General features: G+C 39.7%; 1 protein-coding gene across 3 annotated transcripts in view; it reads right to left on the reverse strand.

The window, feature by feature from the left end:
- Nucleotides 1–3,167: 3,167 nt before the first annotated feature.
- The window catches only part of HTT (huntingtin), an 80,873-nt gene continuing 69,228 nt past the window's right edge, over nucleotides 3,168–14,812 (reverse strand). For all 3 annotated transcript variants that reach the window (XM_074541638.1, XM_074541637.1, XM_074541636.1), the window contains 7 exons: nucleotides 12,656–12,846; nucleotides 12,106–12,220; nucleotides 11,729–11,942; nucleotides 11,480–11,585; nucleotides 9,964–10,126; nucleotides 9,166–9,326; nucleotides 3,168–8,176 (listed from right to left, as the gene is read on the reverse strand). In XM_074541638.1, the coding sequence (XP_074397739.1) occupies nucleotides 7,963–8,176; nucleotides 9,166–9,326; nucleotides 9,964–10,126; nucleotides 11,480–11,585; nucleotides 11,729–11,942; nucleotides 12,106–12,220; nucleotides 12,656–12,846 (1,164 nt within the window). In that variant the 3' untranslated portion in view covers nucleotides 3,168–7,962. The remainder of the gene's footprint in view (nucleotides 8,177–9,165; nucleotides 9,327–9,963; nucleotides 10,127–11,479; nucleotides 11,586–11,728; nucleotides 11,943–12,105; nucleotides 12,221–12,655; nucleotides 12,847–14,812) is intronic.

The raw sequence follows: 14,812 nt of genomic DNA on the forward strand, positions 1-14,812 counted from the left end.
ACATGACTGAGTACACATGAAATAATAAATTTGATCTCCTGTCCTGATTTTTTTTCATGCAATTAAGCTACAGAGAGAATAATACAGTTTAATCATTGTTAGTTTGGGACTGGCATTTGTATTTCATCCAGAGTTAATGCAGTCAAACTGAGAACAAAAGCAGCACAGACAAAGGAGAGGCAGACCTCACTAAGTTAATAATTAATAACCACTTTTGATGATATTTAACCCATCAGCAAAAACACAAAAGAACTTTGGGCACTCCAAGTCTCACTGTAACAAACTGAGCACCTCATGCTTTCCCCAGTGCCCATGGGGCAGCAATCTTTTCAAGTGTAACACGATAACTCAACATGACTTCTTGCAATGCTCCAGCATCACCCCTGGACTCATCATTATTTTCACAGGTATAATGTGCACTTTGGATTTTTATGGATCTAATAGATTTGCTTCATCCTGTCATCTGAGACAACTCAACTGGAATCAGACCAGGTCTGCTGTATGTTTCCCATGCAGGGATACTCTCCAAGCCCACAGTGGGAGAGCTGGAAAATTAACCTGTCAGCATAACACAAGCCTCTGTTTACCACTGAGAATGTGACTTGGTCCCAGATAATGTTTTCTGAAGCAGCAGGTCCTTTCACCATTACTGTTAGTGCTGCCTGCAAGTGTCCCAGCTGCCAGATCATGTTTCTCACTTTTTTTGTTAATATTATCAGATCACACAGCAATGGGAACAGGTATTATCCACAAGCTCACATTTAAATAACTGCAATATATACATATGTTGCTTCAGTAAGCACAGATAGAGCCATCCCCAAGACAACCACAAAAACAGCAAAGCAGCAAAAGTATAGATTGAAACATTTGTGGAAGCATTTGATTTTGGTACTGATGAATGTAAACATCTGAACAATATTCTTAGATTGCTACATTAGGTAGTAAAAATTTGCAGGTTTATTTGGTCCCCTTCTAAAGGTTCACTTATTCGGGACTTCCAATTAATTAATAAACTCCAGGTACTTTGGATCACTCAGCCTTATCCTGTTAGTCACACACCAATCTATTGATGACATACAAACTTTTATTTTAAAGCATTCAACAGGTGAAATATTTACTCTGGCAGCTAAGGCAGAGGAAAGAAGACAGGAGGAGAAGGAATGAGCTTAAGCCACATTACCAAGAGATGGAAGGATCAGAAGCCTGGAAAGCACTTAAAAATACCTCCCAGATCTGCAGCATCCAGTGTTCATTTAAAACAGTGGTAGTCAGAGGCAGTTAAGAAGGCAAAGAAAAATTACTATGAACAAAGTGTAATTAAGAGTATCTGCCCAAACTTGCCTGAAATAAAAGTTAAACAATGAATCGTGTTATTTTCATAGATGTTAAATCAAATGCCAAAGATGATATTTGAAATGTCAACATTAACAAGACACACCAAGAAAAGTTAAGTGAGCAAGATTTACACTTGCCTTTCCATTGGACAAGACAGATGCTTCAATCCTAGAGCCATTTAACAGCAAGACAGGGATGGAAACACATTCAGTGCCTCTTCCTCAGGGGAAGAAGGGGGTGGAAAAGACTAAGATTCTAATTTGGAGATGTTATTTCAACACTGACTTGAAGTTTTACAGTGCATAGAATTCAAGACGAGCTAGATTAGCAAAAATTTTGTATTTAAATGGTCTGACTTAATCTGGCTCACAGCTCTGTGGGCATCTGGTGCATGGTCAAAGCCAGCCCTCAGGGATGCATTTAGCTTGGAGCCCAAACACTGCAGCCTGGCTGAAAGAACTCCAAAATGTAAATAATGAGATAAAACAATAAGGTTGCACTTGATCAAAATCTACCCATGACGTTTGCAGCTTGAAGGGTAAGAAAATAGCACCTGGGGTAAGGGACTGTTCTGCCATATTTGAATGTGTACACCATGGGAAAGATCAGAAACAAAATTAAGGTGGAATTATGGCTGCAATAGAAGAGCAGAAGGCTTGGCTCATCCCGAAGATAACATTCTATATAAACTGTATGAACTTTTTCATGTTCGTACTCCAAGTTTTTAACAAACCTACAAGTTACAAATCTTTTCATCTCTTCAAACAGTTATGCAAAACTTATGGTATAATTATGTTTAATTCTACAGGCAATCAAAGCCTTTTGTCTTGTAACTGGGGTGGAGCCCTGCCAATTCCCAAATGATGGCTGCAATATTCTTTACAGCTGCACTGTGAAAAAGCAGGGAAAAAAGCACAATACCTATACAGGGCAGGAAAGGCAGTGGGGAAAGCAAAAAAGTTCTAGCAAATTAAAAAGCGCTAGTCTGCTAAGTGCAATGCTTCATCTGCCTGTGCCTGGCAATTCATCTTTAGGGGTAATACCTCCAGAAATTAAATGTTTTTTCTTCTCTGAGTGACAAAACGATGAAGGCTTTATGACTGCAGCGAGTGTCCAGCTCTGCAGACAAAGGCACTTACCAGAGCCCAGCTCTGTCCCCCAGCTCCACGGCTGCACTCAAAGGTGGCACAGCGGCCGATCAGCCGCCACCAACGCCGACAGGGAACAAGAATGTACAAGAAGTTACTTTGACTCAGGACAAAACCTGCACGTGCTTTCTACATTAAGCTACTACTTCAAACTTTATGCCAGAGTTTCCAGGGAACAGCCAAGTGCTGCAAAGTTAATCAAAACAAGATGTCTCTGAGCCGTTGAGTACTGCGAGAGATCCTCCAGTGTTCAGCAGCAGGACCACCCAGAAATTTCTTTTAAGATGCAAGCCCAACAGCTGGGAAACCAAGCTTCAGCAAGTTAAACCATTTCTTCTCCTGTGTAACATTATCCCTCCCCAGCACTGCTGTGGATAAATACACTCTCATTCACAAATACAGCTGTACACTTGAATTTTGCCTTTTCTGATCTCATCTAGAATCCCAGAGAAGTTTTGGCAAGCATGACTGTTAGATACAATTAAAAGCTCAGCCGTGATAGCTCTTGGTTAATTGCAAACAGCACTGTGATTGTGCAGCATAGCTACATTTGCAGAAAGTTCAAGTATTCTTGCATATCTTAATAATACTCAGTATTTGATAGTTGCTGGAAAGAAGAGATACTAGGGAAAAACTAGTAAAACGCATCAAGCCCTTCTTTTTAAATAACCAGAGAAAAATCACTTACAGTAATAGTTGCATTTTATTTTCTCTTTTTGTTTCAATGTGCAGTATTTTCAGCATTTTTTTTTTAACTTAAACATACATCTAAAATTATATGCTTTGCTTTTCCCTTGAGTACAATTGCTTTTCAGGTTGGGGCTCCAAGCTTTTGCTCATCATTGCCCTCAAACTCTATCCCACCACAGGGTGCGTTACCTTATCCTTGTCAAGTTTATCCAACTGGATGGCGTGTACACACGGACTGATGGGAATGATAAAATCACACAAAATGCACATGACTAAAGCAGCACATGCTTCACAAATGCTCTGCAGCATTTATACCCAGTTACCTGAATGCAGCTAAAAACTTTATCAAGATATACCGTAGAAGCTCTCCTGGGTACGACTGTGGGATTCTCAAGATTTTTAAATGGATACTTAGGTAGCATGCACAATGAGTTCACCCAAAATCTCTGTATTAGGTTGAATTAACATCATTAATTTCCCCCAAATTTTGCTACATTGCTTACTCTAGTTTTTACAGCAGCTTGTTTTCACTTTAAAACACTTGAACTACTTAAAAACTAGCAAAGTATTTTGTCCTCTTGTAACTTTCAGCAATTGTGTCCTTATAACCAAAACTGTTTTAAGAGCAAAGCACCTACCATTGTCCCTCAGCTGATTTTTACCTTTAGCAGAAAGTTTAGTTGAGATTGTACTTGGAAAAAATCTGATTTACACCATGAATGTACTCATTTAGTTCCCTGTCTTCTCCCATCCCTTTCAATGACTGGGTAAGATCCTGAAGGACTGAATTTAATTAAACTGCTTATTGCTATTATTTATTGCTCATTATACCCTAAAATTTCTTTTATTATGGAAGCATAAATGCCCAGCCCTGACAGCTCCACAAAATGCTAAGACAAACCAGGTCTGCTGCTCTTGGAGAACTGTCTTTGCAGTGCTTTTGACACAACCTCCTTATTTGCTATATAGTTAACAGCCACTGAAAAAAGGAGAATGGCAAGACAGAATGCTCTTAAGGCAAGCTACTAGATATCAACAAATGACTTTTATCCCAAAAGGTTCCACTTGTTCCTCCCTTCATTTGACCAAAATTTGTCCAGTCATTACTCAGTGCTTTTGGAATGCTGCTGGTGTTAAAAAACAAGCAATGTCTTGGTGCTAAGAAGGCATTCCTACCAAAGCAAAAGTAACACACAGCCATTTGCTAGGCGCTTTAGGCAAGAAATGACATCTGGGTATACACTTCAGAGAAGATTTAAATAAGCTCACATTCAATTGCAACCGGAAAACAACATAAAGAGTAAAGAAAATACTTTGAACCCCACAAATAAGAACAGGTTTACAATAAGTTGTTGTTTGCAACTCCTCATTCTTGCACTCAGCACAAGCAGGGGGCAGGCTGAAATGAAACACAAAGCAAACTTTATTCAATAGGTCAGTGGGTAGCTGGTCCAAAATCCATTTATAACAAGTTGGCTGGCATACAGAGTTCTCAGGGGAGGGCCACATTATAGATTTAGTAATGCAGTTTCTTTGACAACTGAATTGTAACTGAAGTTTTAAATATTAATCTGTCTCAAGTATGCTCCCTGTCATGCCACACCTCTCATCTTGTAAGGCTGCAAAGAAGCCACTTTTACTGCAAAGCACATTAAAGATGCTTCTGCTTTGTTTAGCCAGGACAACAAATGTATGTCTAAAGACCAAACATATTTCTACCCTGATCTCAATGAAAATATGAACAGCCTGGTTTTCAGAATTAGCTTTCTGTTTACAGCAAGTTAAAAACACTCTGTGAAATAAAATCTTGCATAGAGTCAGTCTCAAAGGACAAGCAGTATTTTTATTTCCTTTAAATGGAACATCAGAATCCCTTAATGGCCACTGTTCTGCTGTTACTACCCCTATGGCACACCTCATGGCTTGTGTCACTAAAAGCAGACAGGAGTGATTCTGAGTATGATTTCATTCCCAAAGAAATGAGGGTGTGGAAAGAATGTCCAGGAAGAAGAGAGGAAAGTGTGCTGCAGGGAAATGTCTGAACTGAAGCACTACTGCAGTGTGCTCCCACACTAGGAAGACCCTTAAGCTCCAACTCCTTCAGGTCACAGAGGATTTCCTAAGAGGAGGTGCCCTTCTTTAGACACTTGGGACACATTACAGGAGGTACAGACACTACAACAACCTCCAGGAGAGGTTAAAACAGATGAAGTCATTACCAGTGAATCTGTGTGAGGTTAGAACTGAGTGCATCAGCTCTAGAGCTTGTCTTGAAAGAGGTAATGCAAATTCTTGCTCTAAGGCTGGCAAGAGGCATTTGAGAAATGGGAGTCTGTCACATCTATAATGTTTTAACCCAGCCATGCTGACTGCTTAATTCAATGTATTTCTTCACTGGCTTGAAAGATTATATAGCAAGTCCCAAGCTGGTTTGGAAAGTTTCAGAAAGGGTCTAGCTCCCGTGATCCCAAGGTAAAGTAATCAGCTGGTCTGTGTTAATCATGAGGAGCTTAAAATTATGAAGAATTTAACAGTTTCATAACACAACATATACTGTTATATGGTGAGAATTTGACTAACCTGATGCTTAAAAAATATATTAAAATCTATTTTTAAATTCTGGAAAATAGCTTACAAAAATATCTTCACTTAAACTATATATCATACAAAAACTGACTGGTGTGTGGGTTTACAGTACAAAACGATTATTGGTGATTACAAAAGGGAAGAGTGATCTATACTACCCCTTAATGCAAACACAGGGCATTATATTTCACTGCCTGGAATTAGACTTTTATCAGAATTAAGATAATTTCCAATATAACACAAAAACTTTCAAACAGTATCTATTTTATTAAACCTTTTTCTGAAACCCTGTTCAGTTTCTTTTAAAAATCACCACAGTGCTGTGGCCCAAGGAAGAAGAGTAACCCAACTTAGGACTGAAATAATTGCTCTAGATAATAAGATCTGTAGAGAGCTAAATACAGCAACATCTACAGTTGTTTCTACTGCCCATACTATCAATTTCCCCTACCAGTTTCTAAAAGGAAGCGACAGCAGTGGACAAATCCTTTGTAATCAATTTAAGGGCAGAAGTAACAATTTTTGGTCTAGATTGGAATTAGTTTAAATACATGGGTTTAATAAATACAAATATACACATCTGTATACATTAAATGTTGTCACATGTGTATAATTTCAACATATACATTATATACAGAAATACATACAGTACATGCTCCTCCTGACAACACTATCTCATTTTTCCAAGTGTCACCAAAAGGTGTGATAAGAAAATGAAGAGAGGTTGAATGTAGGATCTGACTGAGAACCAAGGTATCATTTCTATATAATGAAAGACTTAAGTACAACTAAAGACAAATGCTGTGCTAGATTTCCTCATGTAAAGCTTAGGAATCAATGGCATTCCCTGGGTGGTGAGTAAAAGTTAAATCTGGCCCTGTGTAGTGTCCTGAAATTCATGGATATTTGTGTTTGTGTCTAAAGCATTATGGATACAACAGGTAATAAAAGAGGTTGTGTAATCTAACACTTTAGCCAGTCCCAAAGTAGACCACAGCAGCCTTCCGATTCTTTACTGCTACCACATATTTGTTCACATGAGAGTGGTCCAGATGACTCCATGGTCTCAGTTAGGAAAGGTCAAATGGTTGTTGACTACTGGGGAGCTTGCACCATTTTGTCTCTTAAAATGCTGTGCAGCAAATAATAACAGTTTCTTAAGTATCTAAAGTTTGATCCAGAGTGACTAGTCCTCTTTCTTACCATTATGTCTCAAAATTCAGGAATTACAAAGAAGCTACAGTAAAGTGGATCACAAGAATGCCTCCTTAGTACAGTTTCTCAAGACAAATTAATCAACATATTCCAGTTTTAAAGCACTTTAAGAAAAAGTGAGATGCAAAACAAGATGTAATCTGTACATTAAGATGGATTTCCAAAAGGAACATGAATTCAAGAATGAGGAAAAAAAATGAGGACAATACAGATGTCAAGACATTCAGTAGCATGGCTTTTGTTCATCTCCAATTACAGCACAGCTCATGCACCACACATCTTACAATTTTACATACTGTACATAATATAGAAATATTTAAGTTAAAATTTCTTTCACTGATATACTGTACTCAAATTTGAAAACCTGAGAAGAAAAAAGAAAAACATGTGGTTACGTATGTGCACTATATCTCTGGTATCACCAACACATACACCACTGGATATCAGAAAATCCAGAGAGAGAAATTACATGCTGGAAGTGTAAATCATAAAAGCCATTTTCTCTTTTCCTTGTTTGGGGAGACATTAGGAAACAAATTCTATTCTGTACTACACAACAGTATATACAGGTACATAAAACTATGAAGTTGGCTAATGACTGCATGTTGCAATAACAGTCTGTCAGTGCTTTACTGCTGCACCACAGTGGCTTCAGCTGCATATTGGGAAGAAGAGGAATACCAAATACCTTGCATGTGGTACTAGCTCATATTTTACAGCTTGGATGTGTGGCTTCTTTAGTCCCCACCATCACTTGAAAAACACTGACCTACTTCATTCCACTTAGAGGTGTTTGGTGTCAACAACAACTACACTTGACTTCTCAGGTGATTTCCAGTGCTGCAGAGCACTTGTCCATGCATGCTGGAAGGAAAACTGACAGGTCCGTATTTATCACAAATGCAACCCCAGGTATTTTCTTCATCTTGCATTCCTCATAACTCATATTCCAACACTAGTCATGCAGTTCCACTACACATCAGGATGTTCAGCATGCTGTGACCTTGTGGACATTTTGCAAACAGGTCAGGAGGCGGTGGTATGGGGTTCCAGGAGATGCCACCACCTCAAACACCGACTGGAAGGCTCTCCGGTCCAGCTCCTCATCGATCTGGTGCCGATAGAAGTCTATGGCCACCAAACAGAAGATGTTAACATCCACCTGCTCTGATTTCCCCATTCTGCTGATAATATGTGGAAGACTGAAATACAAGTTAAGGTCATAAAATGACAGACATTGTCTTTCTTTTGGTTTAGCAAAGAGTTTGGTTTAAACTCTGTTCTCCATTGAAACACCTTATTCTTAAGTTCACCAACAATGCTCAAGTGCAAATGCTGTCATCTGGCCATTAACTGCTACTACATAAATCCTATTTCTTCCTTAACATCCCACAATTTCTTATCCTCAGAAATTAATTTCAAGCTAGCAGTAGTTTTCTTTATCCATTGGAGCAAATGATGCAATCAGCAACTGCTGAGGGCCAAAGAGCACTGCTGAGGCTGGGACTCATTAGGATGTCTCAAACATGACAAATGGTCGTTTTTTTGTCTGCACACAAGATGCACTAGTTATTTTTCTGTTTGTTTCAGGGGTTTGTTTATTTGTTTTTAAATAAACCCAGCACCAATACCTCACACACATATATATATATATATAAAGATAGATATATAGATAAATTGGAGTAAGTCTGTTCCAATTTATTTGACCAATACAATTCCATTGCCAAAGCCCACTGCTACTGCAGTGCACAGCTAGGATGATAACTGCAAAATACAGTTTGGATGTAGAGGATAATTCTCTTGATTTTGAGTTTGTTGGCTTCTTACATTTTTCTTCAATATATTTTATCTTGCAGAAGAAATACAGAGCAAAGCTTTTAAAGGTCATAACAATACTATCTTGATGAAGCTTTTAAAAAGTCCTTCAAAGTAAGGACTTTCCCAATCATCTTGCATAGCCAAAAGGAACTGATCTTAAAGCAGTAGTTTTAGATAACTTTGTTCTCACAATCTGTTTAGATGTTCTCTTTTTTCCCTACAAACCTGAGGTACCAACAGCACAAAGCAATATACACCCATTACTATCTGCAGTAAAACTGGTTTTTTTGTGTCTTACACTTGTACTCTTATCCTTCAAGGCTTTACACTGTAATTACCCAGAAATGCCACACATTCCATCTTTTTAGGATACATTGCTGAAATCCATTGACTGGTGGAAGCACTGACAAAAAAACAGGAAAGACTCCACATTGCCATTGCCACAGGTGTTCTTTGTGTGAAATTGGAGAGAGAGAGCATCACCCAGTCACGGACCATGGAGGATTGTCCAGTGCTATGCAGTGTCTGGAACACCTGCAAAATATTGTACACAGGAATAAAGACAGGGGGCATGGATATGGGAAAAAGTTTAGTTTCTCTTGTAAAGGTTCTCTCTGGCTACAAAGCTCTGAGGGTCACAAACTGGATTCCTGGGGACAATTCTGAGTCAAATGAGTTAGTGAACTGGGCTTGTGACAAATGTACCAAGCTGAAGTAATCACACAGAAATATACAACTTGTGTGGCGTATTTGCTTTTTATAGATCACATGTGCTGTGCACATGCACTCTCCAGTGATGCATAAGTCCAGCAGGTGCTGAAGAGCCAAAAGCCCAGAGGCCCAGCTGAAGCCACAGGGGCTTGCCTGTTAGGCTCACAAGGTGATGGCTCTCTCAGATCTAGAATCTGAGCACCAGGATCACAACCACTAACTTTCTCTTTATTTCTCATTATCAGTGACTGGACTGTCCTGCTGTGAGCTTTGGCCTCTAGGTGACATGGCAATTCTAGCCCTTGATGCTGCCTGGAAGGCAAAGCTCACAGCAGGACAGCTCAATCATGGCAGTTTTTTAGATCTAATTAACAAAAGTGGTATATGGCCCTTCAGCTGAGCTGTCAATTATTTAGAAATTTTCTGAAACATTTAAGAAAAATAAATGTATCAATACTACCTTATAAACTACTGTTGCCATGAATTGTGGGTATGGCTGCTGATTGGACAGAAATTCCCCAATGACTTTGTTCATTACATCTTGTGGGGGGAAAAAATCATCAAGGAACTGTGGAAGAATCCGAGCCACTACTCGAGCTTCAAAGGGAAATCCCTTCCTGATCCTGAAAATAATAAAAAATTAAATACATTATGATTGAATGTCAACACATATCTAGTTCTTTTCCAATTTAATTGGCAATGGAAAGAACATTTTCCTTTCATCTCTGGGTAGGCAAGCTCTCAGCACTGATGAATCCAAATCTTCATGTAATCTTAATAACAGACTTCCCAGAGAGGTCTATCACAGCTGTCAGAAGCTGTTACAGGTGTGTCCTTACCCCACACTCTCCCCTTTTCTGTTTTGAATAATCATATTTTTTGAAGGTCTGGAATTGTATCAGAGATGAGACTTACCAACAGGAATGCTGAAAAAACTAAACAAGAACAAAAAAGGACAGGGAGATCACTCCTCCTAGTTATCAGAGGAAAGACCATTTAGAAACAGAACACTAGTTTTCATTCATAACATCTTGGCATTTTTTATTCAAGTTCAGAATGACCAATATATCAAATGAGAAAAGCAAGCAGTATTGCTCTGTAAAGTGGGGAAAAGCTACTCCAACCTAAAGACAACTTTGTTTAAATAACACTAATTGGAAAGTCTTGCTAATAAAGGCAGCATCTGTTGATGTATCAAGTTACCATCATGTGATTCTTCCCTGCAAATGTTATTTTTTGCTTGTAGTAGTCACATTTGTTTTGCTAGCTCTTCAGAGTGATATATTCAAAAACACTCAAGCACTGCTCTAGTTCTGTTCTCACCAAGTACAGAAGTGAAACCCTCCTCCAGTTTTATGGAAAAACCACTGAACACTTTAAAAAATGTAAACCATTACCCACAAACTACTACACAAAATCTAACATGCTATACTCACTTAAGACAGCTTGAGATTGTCAGATCAAAACAGGGGTTTTGAAATGTTCCCATTAATGAGTTCCATGTGAATACAGAAGTTTTACTGTATCATTCGCCTGCAATTACTTAACAGACTCAGAAAGAGCAACTCTTGTGAGGAGGGAAGGGGGGAAAAAGTTTTCAACTCTTAGGGTGGTTAGAAAGATTATTTCCTGTAAACTGGATTTATATCCTTGATTATGTAGAAGACATCCTGAAAAGCACTTAAGAGTTTGACCTGAAGGGAGCTGGAAATACATTTATGAAGTATTATGGTTTGTGCAACACACAGTATCAGTTTGGACATGTCTGGTTTTCATTTACATTCCTGCACATTGGCGCTGCCTTTAGCAATTCCATCAGCGTTACTGTGTATACCAGGAGTGCAACTTTCAAGCAACAATAAGCAGAGAAACATCATTAATTAACTGTAAGAACTGTTAAATAGAGAAGTGATCAAGCAGCGGCAAACACAATCCTTTCCCCCTCAGAGCCCCATTTACACACTTTGTCCTCTTACCTATCAAAAAGGACAGATACTCGTTCCATAGCAACAATCACAGATTCACTGTCAGGAGCACCAGGATTTGCATCTGGGATACGGCTGGGGCTGATTTTTTCCTTTCCTAAACCAAAATAATTTGTTACAAGTTCACCGTGGATGTTAAAATACACTTCTTTTACTCTTGGTAACAAAAATAAATTAAGAAAATTAGCACTGTTAGCAAGCCAGTCTCCCAGCACATGAGAAGTATAAAAAAGTGAATACCTGTGTACATGCAAGTCAGCATCAATCCCAGGGCTGCCATTGCTCTGTGGGGGCTCTGCACATTCACCCTGTCAACACTCAGCTTAACCAGGGACTCACTGTCCAGCCTGGAAAGCTGCTCTGAAAGAAGGAGTCGTTCCAATCCTCTCAGGACACAGTGATAAATAATGGATGGTGTTGATTCATCACTTCCAGACACCATGACTCCACACATCTGAAATAAAGCAAAACAAAACCAAACAAAAACTACTTGGTTTTGAGGTGTATTTAGGTCATCTTCTAGCAGCACACCAGAACAGCGTGAACAGCATCAGATATTAACAAAAAGACAGCTCATGTGGTGGCCTCAGGTTACACAACCACCCCTCACAACATACCTGTATAATTCCTGCAGAGAATTCAGGCCCTACGTCAAGTGGGTAATTCTCAATCAAATAGAAAGCAGCTGCACACATGACCAAAATGTGCTCTTGGTTATGGATATTCACACAACTGCGAATGAGCAAAAACATTAGTGGTCACACCAAAGTTGTTTAGGTCACAGAGACACTATAAACAATTTCTAGAAATTCTAAGTATTTTTGAGATGAAACCTAAGCCCTTTTTAAAATCACTGAAAGTATTGATGAGGTGCCATAAGAGAACATTGATTATCATGAAAATGACAGAAAAATGAGGTTTAAGTAACACAGTTTACCAAAGACATGAAAGCCTGTACAATCAAACAGTTTTCTCATCCTCAAATACCATTTCACTCTGTAAATTAAACCTAAAATTGGATGATATTTTCAATGAAAATGCCAAAACCTGCTTGATACAACAGCCTGCTCTAAAATGTACTGGCAACTGCCAACAACAGAGAGCCCTTTTGTTCAGACATAAACATGCAACAGTTTGGAGCCAGGGGGAAAGGGAAGAGAGTCTTACTGTGCTACTCCTCTCAAATTGGAGAGCAGATACTCGCTGATAATTGGAATGAGCTGCTTTGCTGTCTCATCCAGCAAGTCACACTCAAGGATATAAAGAATTCCATGCAGGGCTCCAATCCGACTTGGCATGTGGGTGCTCCTCAGGGTTGATTCCAGCAGTCGACTTACTGGTTCAGCCACAGCTTTATCCTAATACACCCAACAAGAGCACTCATTAGAAATCAACACTGTTTAAATACTGGCAAGTCCTGTCATTCAGAAATACCTGGAACAAATTAAAGAGCAGAAAATAGGGAACAAACCAGAGCCTGGCTTAAACTACTTTGAATAGATGTCACAAGACTAACACAATAAGACAAGAGATGAGTTGCAGATTAACTAGGAAATTGATGCTACTTTGTTTTATTTGTACAAAGTTATGTCATGATTTAAATCTAAAAAAACCCAAATAAGATAAGGATTAGCTCAGTAAATAGTACGTGCTATTAAGAATATAGGACTTGAATGATTGAAAATTTGTGGCCTTCAATTGCACAAAGGATGCTTCCATCTGAAACAGACTGGCACCAGACAACTATACTCTGCCATCTACTATATGTCTACTCAACTCACAGCACATCATTCCATTCACAGCCACAGAACAATGAGGCTGGAAGAGATCTCTTAAGATCGAGTCCAACCTGTGCCCTAACACCTCAACTAGACTACAGCACCAAGTGCCATGTCCAGTCTTTTATAAACATCCAGAGATGGTGATTCTACCACCTCCCTGGGAAGATCACTCATTTATTATTCTCTGAGACCACTGGTACTCAGACCTGCACATCTTTCCCTCCACGAATTCTGTGATCTGGATGAGGGAATTAAGTGTACTTTCAGCTGGGCAGGAATGTTGATCTGCTGGAAGTGAGGGAGACTGCAAAAGGATCTGGACAGGCTGGATCAGTGGGCCCAGGGCTCTGAGGTTCAACAAGGCCGAGTGCTGGGTCCTGCCCCTGGCTCACAGCAACCCCTGCAGTGCCACAGCTGGGCCAGAGTGGCTGGAAAGGGCCCTGGAAAGGGACCTGGGGGTGCTGGGAGAGAGTGGCTGCACATGAGCCAGGTGTGCCCAGGTGGCCAAGAAGGCCAATGGCACCTGGGCTGGATCAGCAATGGTGTGGCCAAGCAGGAGCAGGGAGGGCAGTGACTGCCACCCTGTACTTCACAGAATCATTAAGGTTGGAAAAGCCCTCCAAGATCATGGAGTCCAGCCTTTGACCAAGCTGACCACCATCAACTCAACCACAGCACTGAGTGCCACGTCCAGTCATTTCTGGAACACCTGCAGGGATGGTGACTCTACCACTTCCCTGGGCAGTCCATTCCAGTGCTTAACCACCCTTCTAGTGAAGAAATTCTTCCTAACAGCCAACCCAAACCTCCTCTGGCACAACCTGAAGCCATTTCCTCTTGTCCTGTCACCTGAGAGAAGAGACTGACCCTTACTTTGCTATAATCTTTCAGGAACTTGAAGAGTCATAAGATCCCCCCTTGAGCCTCCTTAGGCTCCATCCTTAGGGAAATGGTTCAACTCAATGATCAAGGGTCTTTTCCAACCTAAATCATTCCACAACTTTATGTACAGTATTCAAGGTCAAGCTGGTATCAAATACTTCACTTCCTGTTACCAAAGTTACCAAATACCACAACTTACTGGAATGTACAAAATCTATTTTGAATTTTAGTTTTGGAAAGTCTTCTCCTTACTATCTAAGTAATTAGTGGAAATTACTTGCTTTATCTTGTCCCCTTACTCATGAAGTATCTAAGATACAGGCCAGTTTGAGACAGTGTCTGCTCTCTAGCTGCTCTTTTTAAGCAGATTTTCTATGTAGCTGAGCACAGAACAACAAGCAACTCCTGATGGAACCAGCTTCTTGTTTTTTAAGTCCCACCAAGCTGTTATATTCAGCTGTTTGCTTGTGAGAAGGTGTTATTAGCTCACTGAGTGGGAAATGACAGCCTAGTCAAAATAAGCTGATCTCTAAAACTGTTTCTGTATGTTTGCCATCACATTCCCAGCCTTCCCTTGCAGAGTTGCTGCTGCAATAGCTACTGAAAGCCCCACCCTAAAAGCCTTTCAGAATTTCTGTTACCACTATTACCCATATAGCTT

The sequence above is a fragment of the Zonotrichia albicollis genome, chromosome 5 (assembly GCF_047830755.1).
Source record: "Zonotrichia albicollis isolate bZonAlb1 chromosome 5, bZonAlb1.hap1, whole genome shotgun sequence".
Classification (NCBI taxonomy): domain Eukaryota; kingdom Metazoa; phylum Chordata; class Aves; order Passeriformes; family Passerellidae; genus Zonotrichia; species Zonotrichia albicollis.